The sequence below is a fragment of the Notolabrus celidotus genome, chromosome 18 (genome assembly GCF_009762535.1).
Source record: "Notolabrus celidotus isolate fNotCel1 chromosome 18, fNotCel1.pri, whole genome shotgun sequence".
Taxonomy (NCBI): Eukaryota; Metazoa; Chordata; class Actinopteri; order Labriformes; family Labridae; genus Notolabrus; species Notolabrus celidotus.
Genome location: NC_048289.1, coordinates 24,429,487 through 24,445,506, shown reverse-complemented (window position 1 = coordinate 24,445,506; position 16,020 = coordinate 24,429,487). Strand labels below are relative to the sequence as shown.

At 39.0% G+C, this 16,020-nt stretch overlaps 1 protein-coding gene across 1 annotated transcript; it reads left to right on the top strand.

Moving 5' to 3' along the window:
• The first annotated feature begins 4,494 nt into the window (after nt 1-4,494).
• Nucleotides 4,495-12,422, top strand: LOC117830382 (5-hydroxytryptamine receptor 3A-like). Its single transcript, XM_034708480.1, has 10 exons — nt 4,495-4,600; nt 5,220-5,371; nt 5,643-5,687; nt 5,788-5,897; nt 8,662-8,831; nt 9,904-10,064; nt 11,161-11,371; nt 11,450-11,629; nt 11,794-11,879; nt 12,102-12,422. The coding sequence occupies exons 2-10, from the start codon at nt 5,294-5,296 to the stop codon at nt 12,315-12,317; spliced, it is 1,257 nt and encodes a 418-aa protein (XP_034564371.1). The 5' UTR covers nt 4,495-4,600; nt 5,220-5,293; the 3' UTR covers nt 12,318-12,422.
• Nucleotides 12,423-16,020: the final 3,598 nt, after the last annotated feature.

Genomic DNA, 16,020 nt, shown 5'->3' with positions numbered 1-16,020 from the left:
GCTAAGAGGAAATCTGGTTGGGAGGGGTAGAGTCGACATTTGAAGTCTCTCCTCTCAACAGATATTTACTCTGTGACTACCAACAGCTGCTTTAAGGCTCCAAAATATGAAACTATTTTGTCATCTTGGAGAGTAAACTAAATTTCTTAGGGTTGTGGACAAAAAACAAGAGCTTTGTGAAATAATGACCAACAATAAATATGTTATGGACTCAACAAGATGCATGTATTGAGAAAATGATCAAAGATTTATTGAGAGGACAAGCAATTATCTTCAGTTCTTTATTCAACTGCCCCCTCTCTAAGTGCATCTTATTTTATTACATATATTACAAGTAATAAAGCTGTCTGCACTTTCATGTACAGCAGGAGATGAGTCTCTGAAATTAAAAGCCTGTGTTTTCCTTCTTTCTAGGAGGATTTCTGTCTAATTACACAGAGCCACTGGAGTTTGATGAACCAACAGCCAATCAAAGCAGCAGGGACGGTATGTAAAGAACCACTAACAGCTGTCCCCTCTCTTTAATATTAGATAAATAATAAGCTGTCTGCACTTTCTTTTTTTTAAGAACTTATATTTTATTTGCTTTTCTTGATAAGGTTACATCAAAATAAAACACGTTATACAAACTTTGGTGTCAGCTCACAAAAGTCTGATTAGCCTCCTTTAAGATAGTCCATTCTCTTCAGACTTTTTGATGGGCTATAAAGTCAGTCCACTTTTTCCATTTTCCTTGGCAGGCAGATTGTTGAAGTCTTAAACTGTGTGTAAAGTTGACCATATCATGTAGGTTTTCCACAATGTCCAACCAGTTTTTCTGAGTTTGGGGGTCCTCCTTACACCACTTTCTGGTTATAGCTTTCTTTGATGCCAGAATAGTATTTCAGCCAGGTATCTGTCTTTGATTTGTATATTTTCCTGCGTTAAATTTCCCTGATACGACACTTCACATGTCTATGGAAGTTCATAACCTAACATTGCTGTCATTCCATTCCACACCTCATCCCAGTACTAAGTCATTTTCACACATTGCCAAACAACATGAGCATGATCAACATTATGCTCACCACATTGTCTCCAGCAAGGTTGTGGGACTAGCTGTCTGCACTTTTATGTCTGAAATTAAAGGGATATTTCAGTTTTTTTGAAGTGGGGTGGATGAGTTACATTACACTAGTGATCCTGCTAGCCACAATGAGTGCCGGTGAGCTCTTCTCATTTAATGAGAAAACTTACTTGGAGACAAATTTCCATTTAGCCTTTCAGGTCGTGGATTTTTTTTTCCAATTTATCTTTGGAAAGTTGAAGGAAGTCCGTAAAACACTGATGTTTAGTAAGGCAGGGAACTCTGGATGAATGAGTGATGCAGACTGGAGCCGTGTGTAAGCCGCTGGTATCCTCTGATTCAGAAAGTGCAGTTCTGGAAATTAGAATATCCTGAGAAAGTTAAATATAAACTCATAAACTCATAAACTCATAAACTCATACATTACATTGATTCATTACACACAGAGAGACATATTTCAAGCCTTTATTTCTTGTAATTTTGATGATTTGCTCACAGATAATGAAAACCAAAATTCCATGTCTCAGGAAATTAGAATATTACATAAGATCAACAAAAAAGGACATTTTAAACAGAAATGCCAGGCTTCTGAAAATTCTTTTCATTTCTATGGACTCAATACTTGGTCGGGCCTCCTTTTGCATGAATTACTGCATCAATGCGGCGTGGCATGGAGGGGTTCCCCCTTGTGAACCACTACCATTGGGACACGATAAAAACTTGTCGACTTCTCTCTGTTTGATTGGTTAGGGAAACAGTAAAAAACGCAAACCGTAGGTGTTTTTCTTGTGTTTATGTTTCTGCGCCAACTGCTGCAAATCACTTCCTGACCCCCATCTACATTTTACACCACTGTCAAGCAATGGAAATGACGTTATATGCAAACATATGTGTGTGTGCGTAATGCGTGTGGGCAGGGGGATTATTAGAATAATCGTTGAATAGATGCCAATGATTATCAAATAGTATTTTGGCTTGAAATGCCCATCCCTAGCAAACAACCACTCAGTTATACCATTGTCTTTAGACTACAGGAATTTCATCATGATTCCTAGAGATTTGGGAAAGTGCTCCTGATTCTTTATTCTATAAGAGTGCTGGCAGAATTCTGATTTACCTTAGAGTTTTCATAAGTCTTCAAAATGCAAAAAATCAACATGTAAGTCAAGGATTATTTTTTTCATTCAGATGGTGCAAAACCTATAATGCAACGTAAGACACATGACAACACATTATACAATAAACAAACCAATATGGAAGACATGACAACATGTGTACAGATAGACAACAGATATAACAGAGAGTAGCAGAAACAAAACAAGTTTGTAATATTTAATGCTCGCAGTCTTGAAAATGCAAAAATCTAACTTGTAAGTAAAATATGTTCTATTTTTTATTTTGCTGCAAAGGTAGGTAAGACACATGACAACACATTATACAATATACAAAAAAATGTGGAAGTCATGACATGTGTACAGACAGACAACATACAAAACAGAGACTAGTAGGAACAAACAAAGATGTGTAATATTGAATGCTCACCAGTCTTGGAAAATGCAAAAATGTAACTTTTAAGTAAAAGGTGTTCTATTTTTTATTTTGCTGCAGTAGAGAGGATGCAAGGTAAGACACATGACAATACAGTGTAAAATGTACAAAACAATGTGGAAGTCATGACAACATGTTTACAGACAGACAACAGACATAACAGAGACTAGCAGGAACAAACAAAGAATTGTAATATTAAATGCTTACCAGTCTTGAAAATGCAAAAATCTAACTTTTAAGTAAAATATTTTCTTTTTTTTGTGCAGCTATATCTTTTCTCCATGAAGGTAAGACACATGACAATTTATACAATATACAAAACAATGTGGAGGTCATGACAACATGTGTACAGACAACAGACAAAACAGAAACTAGCAGGAACAAACAAAGTATTGTAATATTGAATGCTCACCAGTCTTGAAAATGCAAAAATCTAACTTGTAAGTAAAAGTTTTTCTTTTTTTTATTCAGGGGCTGCAGACCATTACCGTAAACGTAAGACACATGACAACACATTATACAATAAACAAAACAATGTGAAAGTCATGACAACATGTGTACAGACAGACAACAGACAAAACAGAGACTTGTAGGAACAAACAAATAATTGTAATATTGAATGCTCACCAGTCATGGAAATGCAAAAAAATCTAACTTGTAAGTAAAATATGTTCTATTTTTTATTTTGCTGCAGAAACGTTTAGGAGAGGTAAGACACATGAAAACACATTTTACAATATACAAAACAATGTGGAGGTCATGACAACATGTGTTCAGACAGACAACAGACATAACAGAGATGAGCAGGAACAAACAAAGAATTGTAATATTGAATGCTCACCAGTATTGAAAATGTAAAAAAATCTAACTTTTAAGTAAAAGGTGTTCTATTTTTTATTTTGCTGCATCAGAGAGGATGCAAGGTAAGACACATGACAATACAGTGTAAAATGTACAAAACAATGTGGAAGTCATGACAACATGTTTACAGACAGACAACAGACATAACAGAGACTAGCAGGAACAAACAAAGAATTGTAATATTAAATGCTTACCAGTCTTGAAAATGCAAAAATCTAACTTTTAAGTAAAATATTTTCTTTTTTTTGTGCAGCTATATCTTTTCTCCATGAAGGTAAGACACATGACAATTTATACAATATACAAAACAATGTGGAGGTCATGACAACATGTGTACAGACAACAGACAAAACAGAGACTAGCAGGAACAAACAAAGTATTGTAATATTGAATGCTCACCAGTCTTGAAAATGCAAAAATCTAACTTGTAAGTAAAAGTTTTTCTTTTTTTTATTCAGGGGCTGCAGACCATTTCCGTAAACGTAAGACACATGACAACACATTATACAATAAACAAAACAATGTGAAAGTCATGACAACATGTGTACAGACAGACAACAGACAAAACAGAGACTTGTAGGAACAAACAAATAATTGTAATATTGAATGCTCACCAATCATGGAAATGCAAAAAATCTAACTTGTAAGTAAAATATATTTTTTATTTTTTTATTTTGCTGCAGTAGAGGACGTGCACGGTAAGATATATGACAACACATTATGCAATATACAAAACACTGTGGAGGTCATGACAACATGTGTACAGACAGACAACAGACAAAACAGAGATGAGCAGGAACAAAAAATGAATTGTAATATTGAATGCTCACCAGTCTTGGAAAATGCAAAAATGTAACTTTTAAGTAAAAGGTGTTCTATTTTTTATTTTGCTGCAGTAGAGAGGATGCAAGGTAAGACACATGACAATACAGTGTAAAATGTACAAAACAATGTGGAAGTCATGACAACATGTGTACAGACAGACAACAGACATAACAGAGATGAGCAGGAACAAACAAAGTATTGTAATATTAAATGCTTACCAGTCTTGAAAATGCAAAAAAATCTAACTTGTAAGTAAAAGATGTTCTTTTTTTTGTGCAGCTATACCTTTTCTCCATGAAGGTAAGACACATGACAACGCATTATACAATATACAAAACAATGTGGAGGTCATGACAACATGTGTACAGACAACAGACAAAACAGAGACTAGCAGGAACAAACGAAGTATTGTAATATTGAATGCTCACCAGTCATGGAAATGCAAAAATCTAACTTTTAAGTTAAAGTATGGTCAAAGAAAGGATAGCTTTACTGGGACTAGTAGATCTTCCACCTCATCCATAGACTGTATAAAATATGGACGTAGTATCCGTGACGTCACCCATCTGTTTCTGAAGCGCTGTTTTGAGGCCAATCGTCAGCGGCAGCCATATTGCTGCTGTCGAGCTAGTGTGAGGTAAAGAGGCGGGCTTTGAGCCTCCTAGCCAGCAGCTACAGTGTTCCTACCTGTTAATCAAGTCAGATGTGCCTCTCATTGGAGGACTCATAATCTCAATATCTTTGAAAGTACCACGTTATGAAACGTTATGATTGTTCATGTCTGGTGTGAACACAACATAAGAAATTAGTCGACAGATTGGTGTAGTTCCTTCCAGCACAATTACAAAAAATAACTCAAAGTCTAGATTGTGTACTGGCAGTAACAGTTTCATATATGTTCTTAATGTTTTCCTTGTAGTACGCTCCTGTACCAAGACCTATCACGATCTGTTGAAGTTCTTAGAACTTAACCTCAAAAGAGACCTGTTCACAATGACCCGGCCCACTAAGAACCACGCAGAACCCACAGTTGTAAAGCTGGATGTACTTCTCTATGCTATTCTAGATGTGGTAAGTAGCTGATTTTTATTCAAAGTTACTTTTTTCCATTCATCTTGAAGATTATATTAGTTTATAATTATTGTGACATTCATTTGGGCTGAACCTGAACCCTGTACTGTATCATACTGAATAATGCACAATGAAATGTTCCCCTCTCAGTATCAAACCCTGGTGAGTCCGATCAGTGTAGCATTGTTCACTCTACTGTCTGTTAAACTTGAAGTGACTTGTTTAAACGCTGACTTTGGAAAGATTTTCATCCATATTTATTTTCCCACAGCGTGAAAAGGAACAGATATTTGTTTCTTATGTTTGGGTTGACATGGTGAGTTCTCTTTGAGGAATGAAAAAGTTTCCACTGAATTAATTTCTACCTCTTACTCAGCTCTTGAATTGACTGTTTTTGTTCTAATATCTCTCTGAAGATTTGGAATGATGAATACATTCAGTGGAACCCAGTGGACTTCTGTGGTATTGAAGAGATTGATCTCCCTACTAAACTGTTCTGGAAGCCAGATTTAACCATTGAAGAGATGTAAATCTGAATGTGTCTGCATACTTTCACACTTCATAATAATACTGCACACAGCCTTGCCTACCAGTAGATACCAAAAATTAAATTGGTTGACACACATACAACATATTTTCTCTGTTATTTGTCAGCTGTATCACTAAGAAAGCAAAGATCTGCACTTAATTCTCAGTACAACCTTCAAAGTACTATAATGATTATAGTTATGACTTTGTTACTGAATAATGGACAATGGTGTTACATCTGTCATTGCTCCCTCACATAAGGAAACATGTCCATGAATATACAGTGGATATAAAAAGTCTATACACCCCTGTTAATTCTGAACACAGCCACATCCCCAGTTATAAGAGGGTGTGTACACTTATGCAACCACATTATTTTAGTTGTTTATTTTTTAATTCTTCCCCCTAAAAGATTTTAATATTTTTTTCAATTGAACTGTTCATGTTATAGCTCACATTAAAGGTGGAAAGAGTTCTGACATGATTTATCTTGATCTCTTTATTTTACATCACAAAACCTGGCAATTTAACAGGGGTGTGTAGACTTTTGCTATCCACTGTAAATCCATTGATATTTGGGATTTAATGGTATCAAAAACCCCTCTTCAACAATACTTTGAAATTGCACTCTGCTTGCTTGAGGCTATGTGTAACTTCAGCTTTTGTACAGTGTTCGACTAAAGTATGGTCCTGATGGGAATTTAAACTGGGGCTCCAGCGTTGTTGACTAACATTCTGAGTCTTTTGGTGTCCTTCATAGTAGATGCCCGTAGACTTTAGACTTTATTGTCTCCTAGGGGAAATTCTTTTTCACAGCACCTTCCTGCATTTCCACAGATATAGACAAATATAGAACATACACTGTAGGCTCAACAAACAGTCTACCAAGACTTCAAAACTCAGACAGAGTTGTGCAATTCAGCGAGGCCTTTTGTTCAGGCTCGCTATAACAGCAGGGATCAGGCTCTTGCCGAGGCGACCCCTTCTGCACCTCACTGCTCTGTACCTGCGTCCTGAGGGGAGTGGGATGAGGTGGGTGCTTAGTGGATGTGTGATGTCCTGTTCTATTGAGGTTGCAATGCGTATGATGGCCCTGTGGTTTAAGTCTGTGAGGTTTGGTGTGGGGAGACTGATTATTTCAGAAGCTGTGGTGGTTATGCTTGTGAGTTTGGCCTTGTTTTTAACAGACAACATGTTGAAGAAGCAGGTGGAGCAGTACAGGAGGATGGATTGAGTCATGCTTTGATATAGCAGCAGAAGGAGGCGGGGGGCAACATAGAGTCCTTTTAGTTTACGGATGGCTGACAGTCTTTGATGGCTCCTTTTTTGAATGTCACTGGTGTGCTAGTTGAAAGTGAGTTTATTGTCCAATGTTACTCCGAGGTATTTAAAGCTGTCAACTGTTTCTACTGCCTGATGGTTGATGGTGATAGGGTGCTGAGGTGAGGTGGGGCTGATTATTAATTATTTTGTTTTAGTGACATTGAGATGGAGTTGATTATCATTGCACCACTGAGTGAAGTGTGTAATGGTGCTGTGGTATTCCAGGACAGAGTTGTTGTCTGTTAGCAGAGAAATGATGGCTGTGTCGTCTGAGTATTTGAGGTATGTGGTAGTGGGTGATGGGCTGGTGCAGTCATTGGTGTAGAGGGTGTAGAGAAATGGGCATAGCACACAACCTTGTGGTGCTCCAGTGTTGATTGTGATGAGTGGTGATGTGGATGTGCCTACCTGGACTGCCTGCAACCTGTCACTTAAGAATTTATGGATGAGATGGATCAGACGGGAGGGGATGTTGAGCTGGTGTAACTTTTGGATCATCAGGTGCTTCTGGATTGTGTTAAAAGCGGAGCTGAAGTCCACGAGGAGGATCCTGGCAGAATGACTTGGGGAGTCCAGGTCTTTGGCTTGATATTCAGCGATACATTGTTATCTCTTGAGCTCTCGCACTGTTATGTGGAACAGAGGCTGTAAACACTTCCTTTAGAGCCTGACAGGATTTTTTTCATCCAGCCTTCTTGAATCTTTTCAGAGGAGCAATTCGCCAAGTAGCTTCTCAAATTACTTGTATTGCCTGATGTGTAAGTGTCTGTAAATTGTATTTGTCGGTCACCTTTTCTCCTGTCACCTTTTTGACTTGGGAAAATGCCACCACAAATCAGATTACAGGCTGCTGGAACATGGACAACTTTAAAACTGGCTCTCCGGCCACCATTTACACAGGTGTCTGCCATTTTTCAATATACAGTATATGTTCTCTGTATAACACAAACTTTGAGCGCTGTTGGCCCAGTGGTTCATGTAGCAGTCACAGCATTCACTGCTTCAACTCCCCCCTTGGCCATTTGTTGCACGTCTTCCCCCACTTTGCACTCCCCACATTTCCTGTCTGTCTTCAGCTGTCCTATCAAATAAAGGCAAAAATGCCTGAAAATAAAACTTTTTAATTCCGTTGTACAAAGTAAAATGTCAATAAGATATGTATTTTTAAAATAAACAATTAATAAGATGAAATTGAAGGTAATGTTACATCCATACTGACACGTTTCCAAACTTGAGGAAACAATGGGAGACACAATGCCATTGTCCTTTATTTGAATGCAAAAAATGCCCACAAGCAGTAAGTAGGCAGAGATTTTGAAGTTAGATGGCATGCTCTAATGGACACTGCCAGTGTATTTTACAGTATGTTTAGTTATGTGTTATTGCAGATAAAACTAATGTGAAAATAAGTTCAAAACCTAACACGTGTTTCCATTCAGGACAGAGAAGGACAAGGCCACTCAGAGTCCTTATCTCAACCTAGAATACAGTGGGCAAGTCCTACTTAGGAATGACATGGTGTTGACCACAACTTGCAGGATGAAAGTTTACAAATTCCCCTTCGACACTCAGAGCTGCAGCCTCACCTTCAAGTCTGTCTTACACAAAGGTAACAGTGTGATGAGTTGTGTTTTTGAGCATCACTCCTGTCCTTGCTTCTCTCCACTGGATTAGATAGAATAGATTTTAAAATTTTACTGACCACTTTTAAACCTTGCCTGGGTCTCGCCCCAAACTACATTGCAGAGATGCTAACAAATTAAAAGCCATCTCGCCTTAGATCCTCAGGTGGGGCATTTTTGGTTGTTCCAAAGTTGCTAAAATTCAAAGGGTTGTCAAGCTTTCTCAATCAAAGCCCCTCGACTCTGGAACAACCTCCCTGAAGAGATAAGGCACGCAGAGTCAGTGACATCTTTCAAATCTCTTCTCAAAACCCTTTTTACAGACTTGCTTTTGTGACTTTATCCTTCTAACTGCTTTCATTTCTATTTTATTATTTTTACTTTTTATTCAACTAATTAATTGTTTTCATTTATTATTTTAATATTCCTAATTTATCCTTTTTACTTTTTCTAATTTTCCCGATGTGATGTCGTCCTCTCATTCTTAAAACCTCTTTTAGTGTCCTTTTAATGCTTTTATTTACTTATCCATTTTTATTTATTTATCCTTGAAAAACCTCTTAAACAATGATTCATTGCTCTATTGTGACACCATTTCATTCTGCTCAATTAACGTTTGTTCTTTTTAACCTCTTGCGTTGTATTCTGTTTTGCATTGTTAAAATTCCTCCTCCCTGTCTGTCAAAATGTTTACTTTTTTATCTGAACCAGGCTTTGTTTGTCAAAGCACTTTGTAAACATTAGATTTTAAAGGTGCAATATAAATATAGTTATTATTTTAGCATTTTCTGTCTTTCACAAAAAGAGGATGTTTGTTTTTGGTTGAGTCTGTGCAGAAGTACAGTTTGTGCAGAAAGTGGGTTATTTGAACCTTTGGTAAGCATTAATCTATGTTGTCATGTTTTACTAATTGATATAAGATGTTCACGTGTTTGCATGTCTGTCAGTTTGTGTACCTGTTTGAGCATTAATAACTTTCCTGTCACCCTGGCAAACACAATCAGTGTTTCTTTGATGAGGATCAAGATTAAGCAGTTCTGTTTTTCTCTCCTCCCTCAGATCATCAAGTGAAGTTTGAAATACTTGTTGACTCCAATTGGGCAACAGAACAGGCTAAAGAGGCTATGAAATCCCAGTCCGACTGGCTTTTCATCAACATTACATTAACCAACCAGACTATCGTAAATTTTGGGATCAATCAGAGCACAGTTGTTGCCACTGTAAGTATTTTAAGTTACAGATGATAGAAGTGGAAGTTCAATTTTTATTTCCTGCTTAATGTGTCACAAGTAATAACAAGAACTATGCAGAAGTATTTCAATGATGCACCTTATATGTTTGTGATGATGTGTGTAAAGCAGTAACTCATGCTCCTTCACCAGCTTTTATTTCCCTTCAGCAGTCTTGCTGAATATACTGTTGTCTGGAGTATGGTGGTGATGTTGTCCATATAGCCCCTCACTGGTGACAGCCTCTAGCCTGATTCCCCTCCTTAATTGTTTGTCTTGTTCCCATAAAGATGATCTTGAACACCAGGAAAACAAGATGGGTGAGACAGAGAATCCTACAGCAATGCCTACATCTGACACCAATCTGGAATGAAAACTGTTACAGCTTTTTGCCACTCAGAAGGGATTACTTGGTTCTTCCAAGCTGCCCCCTGAGATTCAACAGGACCATCGGGCAGTTCCAATAAAGCTTATAGGGTATCCTATTAGGGCCTGGGGCCAAGGCTGCTCTCTCTTTCAGAACTACAACTGCTACCTTGCTAGGTTTTTGTACAGCCATGTTGAAGGGGAAGGCTCTGGGATCTGGGCTAGGAATGTAACACAGGGATCCCAATGGTGTTGCCTCTGCTGGAGCACAGGACAGCTCTCTGATTCCTGCTCCTCTTGTCCTCCAGCAATGTCTTCCCTTTAAAGGAAGATCCTTAGGATGCCTCCCAATCAGATGCCCGGACCACCTCAGCTTGCTTCTTTCTATGTGAAGTAGTAGTGACTCTTCTATGAGTTGTCATGAGTGTCCAAGATCCTTACCCTTCCTGCAAGTCTTAGCCCAGCCACCCTGAGGGGCACTTATTTTGACTGCTTGTATCCACAGTCTCATTCAATGATTGACTGGTGAACTGAAAGCTTTGCCTTCCAACTTGGCACTCTCTTCACTGCAACAGTTCAATGCCTGCATCACTTTTGACGGCACCAACCCACTTCATCTAACTTAATTACCCTCCTTCATGAGATCCTAGTGGTCCCCTCCTTTAGTTAATTTTGTCAAGCATATCTTTCAACCAGCTGACCCTTTGATGTAATTTCACAGATCACCATGCAGAGGCGATCAGTGCTCTACATTGTCAACTTCATAGTACCTGTCCTGTTGTTCTTGTGTCTGGATTTGGCCTCCTTCATGATCTCAGAGAGAGGGGGTGAGAAACTCGGCTTCAAGGTCACTGTGCTGCTCGCTGTCACAGTGATGCAACTTATTCTGAATGAAATTCTGCCTTCCTCTTCAAACAGGATTCCACTGATAGGTAAAGAAGCAGAGACTTTTGCCTTCTTTTAAAGTACTTTATAAACTATGCATTTATAAAGCTTATTTCTCTCTATAGCAATTTACTGTATCGGGATTTTTGGATTGATGCTGATGAGCCTTCTGGAGACGATTGTGGTGATGTATCTGTTGGAGAAAGACTCTGAACACCAAGACAGTAAGACGGATGCAGACCAAAGCCTGTGCAGGGACTGCAATGACAAACAAGAAAAAGTCAAATGCCAAAACTGCTTCAGAGGTGAGTTCAACAAATTGGTAAGTTTACATATTCAGGATTCAACAGACAGAACCATACAGCTGGTCAATTTAGGAAGCAGCATAGATCAGATACCAGACTTAAACATTTGGAATTCATGATATGTTTTTTTTTTTAAATGGACTAATCTGTTGAAATATTTTCAGACATCAAAAAGTGGACTCACTGTGCGTCTCCCTGTGACATGTCTCCTGGTGAAATGCCATCTGAACTGCTTCCGGTGTCAAAAGAGGTCAGGACTAAACACATTACCCATGGATGGCTCAGCCACTTTCAAATCTTTGATTTCAGTTCTTTTTCTGCTTAAACTAAAAACTTAATTTAAAAAAAGTATGCTTTCCCCTACCTTCTAATTAATTATGGTGCCAAAATAAACAAAAAATGTGATCACCAAATGAAAAAGTATGTATCAGACATAACCACATGATCTAACTACAGTTTCTTACATTTTCAGGCTAGCAGCAGCAATCTGACAGGGGACTCCGATGACTGTGAAAAAGAAGGGATGAAAGCGTTCTCTCTGCCCCTCAGCAGCACGGAGGAAGAAAGACAGACCGGCTACTGGGAGAGAATGACCAAAAAGATCAACAGAGTCTTCTTCCTTTTCTATATCACATCTGCGAGTTTGTTCCTAGCCTTCATGTCGTACAACTGGATTAAAGAAGACTAGAGTAATAAGCCTGGGAGCATGTCATAGCTCCCAGGAGTTCAGATGCAACTACTACTATCCGTCTCACCTCTATCATCATCTCTCTCTTTATCTCCCTCTATCCCTCTTTCCAACCCCAACACAGTTGAGGCAGATGTGTGTCTAACATGAGTCTGGTTCTGCTGGAGGTTTCTGCCTGTTAAAAGGAAGTTTGTCTTTGCTGCTGTAACTACCTAAATGCTGCAAAGTGCTCTGCTCATGTTGGATTTAGATGAGATCAGACTGAGTCCTGTCTGTAAGATGGGAGCTGATCCTGTCTTGATGTTGGGTCTTGGTTAATGATATAAAATAGAGTGTGGTCTAGACCTACTCTGTAAAGAGTCTTGAGATAACATTTGTTGTGATTTGGCGATATATAAATGAAGATACATTGATGTTATCAAAACAAATATGCAAGTAAAAACTTTTTTGAGTCATAAACACTTTGAACTCACGATGGATCATAAATATTAATGGATTGTAATTTATAACAAAATGCCTTTGTGTTAGCAGAGGTCCTGTGTAGCTCTAAAGATGGCAAAGTCACTCCTCACTGTTTTGGTAACCTCACTCATGACTCTAAGTCCCACCTGGCCTGGACCATATATCACAACAGTTACAGGGTTGAATTTGCCGCAGCTGTATTCACATATGAACAAGGCTCCTAAAAACTCCAAAAGTATTTAGCGTGATCTGCATTTGGGGGTGCAGATGTGACATTTTCTCTGGTCAGGACAGCATGTAGGGGAGGCGCTGTATTGTAATCATTCCAGAGCGGCAGAAAAAGTGCTGCCAAAATGCCTCCAAGGAAGAAAAGTTAAGTAAAACCACGGTCACGTGAATACTCAGTGTCTTATGAAACAAAGCTGGTACAAAAGTATATCAACTACACTCAGGCTGCTTGTATACAACTATAACTTTACTAATGCTTCAAGGCTACACTAGTGCAGAAACACAAGAAGTAAATAAAGTGCATGTTTGTAAACGTATTTTGAAGAATGCATTAATCAGTGATGTGAAAAGGTTACAAATGAAGACTGAAAGAGATTGAAAACAATGACACAAAAGAAGACAAGAGTAGATCATTATTATAAAACAACCATTGTTTGCTAAAACAAAAACAAAGTATGCATGAGTCAGCAATACTGCATGTTCTACGTGTTCTACACAAGTAAATATACCTTTTGAATGAAGGAAACTCAACATCCCGAATGCATGCATGCAGCCAACAAGGTCATGTCATGTGCTTCTGTATTTCACTTTGTAAAGCGTTATTCACATGCTTACAGTATTTATATTGTCTCGTGTATACTGTGATAGTTTTGATGTTGGATTAGGAGGAAAAGCTTCAAATAAACCTGCAGCAAGAAAGCCACTTGTGTCTGCCTGTGCTTGGAGGGAATTACAGATGTAATATTAAAGTCTGAATATAATCATGCAGAGCAACAACGGTACTAAACTGAACCATAGACTGTTTAATAAATGGACCTGGTCTCTGTTACGTCACCCATTTGTCTCTGAAGAAGTGTTTTGAGGCCTGTCGTCGCCTGTGTTGAGTGAGTGTGACGTAAAGAGGCGGAGTTTGAGCCTCCTAGCCAACAGCTACAGTGTTCCTGCCTGTCAATCAAGTCAGCTGTGCCTCTTTAAATGGAAAGCTCGTAATCTTAATGAACTCTGTATTTTGTACATGCTCAAGAAGAGAAACAGGAAGGAATATAAATTAATTCTAGGTTCACTTACATAAAGTATAACTCCAAAGAAGTACTGTATGTGTTAATGTAATAGTTTTATTCACTCCCAACTGAAACCTGTATATGGTCTATGTGGGCTTCACGGCATTGGACCCCCTCCTGTAGGATGTTTGCCTACATATGTGGCAGGATTAATCCACAGCAGTCCTGATGTTGCCCACAGAACTTATTTTCCATGTCTTTGTGGATTTCTCTGAAAGGACCTGCCGACACCCCTTCCTCGCTCGAAGGTCCTGCCGACGCCCCTTCCTCATCCCTTTTGTATTTTTACTATTAAAACGTTTATTTCTTAAGTCTGCATCTTGGGTCCTCCTTTGTTTCTCCCCACTGTGACAGAATGATCCAACCAATAACTCCAGAAGACTTTTTTGTGTTTGTAGTTTCACTAGGAGGTTCTGCCTTTGCCTGTTTCCCCATCCGGAGGACCTGCTGGCGCCACTTTCCCAGCCCGGAGGTCTTGTCCTCTCTGACCTGATGAAAGTCTTGGCAATGGATTGCGCTCATCGGCAGAGCCAACACCACCTCATCATGAGAGCTCCAACAAGCATGTGAAAAATGTCAATATCTTGTAAGGCCAACATGAAAATCCCAATGGTAAACATGGTAAACGATAAAAGATATGTAGGCACTGTTGCCATCTAGTAGCAAACAATTATGAAATGCAATGCTATATCCAAATAACCATTCAAAAGGAACTTTAGTTGTACTGCTGACACTGCTGTTTCCAGCTTGCCGGCTAGCCAGGAGCAGATAGCCAGGCAGTAACAACTAACTGTAGCTAGCTTGAACCCTGTGGTACTAACAATGGACAATTCATTTTTCGTTTACATTCAATGTGGTAATATCAGCGGTTTACATGAGAATCAGATATGTCTTCCTTGGATGAAAATATCATATATGATGTAACGCGATCGTCTCTTCACCGCTACCTGTCGTCATCCTTCAGCTGTAGTCTGCCTCAGAGCATTCATGTGTTTGGAGGCATGGCTTTAAAAATCAAGCTTTTATCCTTTCAAAATCAAGCTAACTGCTGCGGCTTTCTCAGGATGTCATACTCCAGCTTCAAGTCTGACGTAACACCCTTTCAAGATAAGATTTACGGGTCCAACACTTCCTTTGTTCACAGGATAAACAACAATGGCCAAACCGATGAACCTTTTTACCATCACTTCTTTCTTTAGTTAGACATCACATAGGGTAAAGAAAGGCCTAGATTTGTTTAAATCAAACAGAGTGGCGAGTGTAGCTGTTCTACTGGTGGTATCATCAAGTACAGTGTCCAGGCATCCGTGAACATATTTTAGGAGGTTGAGGTGACTTAATCCATCATGAGCATTGCACATCGCAGTATTTAGCTAGTTACAGTGGCAAGGAAAAACTTCCTTTGAACAGGCAGAAACCTCAGGCAGAACCAGACTCATGTTAGACAGCCATCATGCCTCGATGTCCTCCAATCAGTCTCCTCCATCCTCTCTCCTCCAGGAGAATTAAGAGGTTTGGGACGCCATTTTCAATGGCAGGTCAGTATCTACTTCCAGTTCGAGCGAGGAATGAGGAGAGAGGAGACTGGGGTTAAGAGCCTCGAGATGCACCCTTAGTCTACCAAGATTCATGTGATCGGACAGACAGCTAATTCCCTTCGCTGTTACAGCTTTGACTTCGACTCAGGGTTTTCCTGAGCGCCATCTGCAGTGCCGGAGGAAGCAGACCACCCAAAAAATAACTTATTACAGCATATCAGGCCAGGAAGAGAGTATTTAGATCCCTCTTTTATCAAAATGGTACAGGGTCTGACCAAAGTTATTACTTTTCTGGCTTATATTTAGGCTTTGGATATGGCTGTGGAATCACTGACATTGTTTCAACAGCTTCCTAAAACGCAGATTCACTTTTATGAAAGGTCCTCTTTTCATTGCCTTTCAATTGTCTTTTGA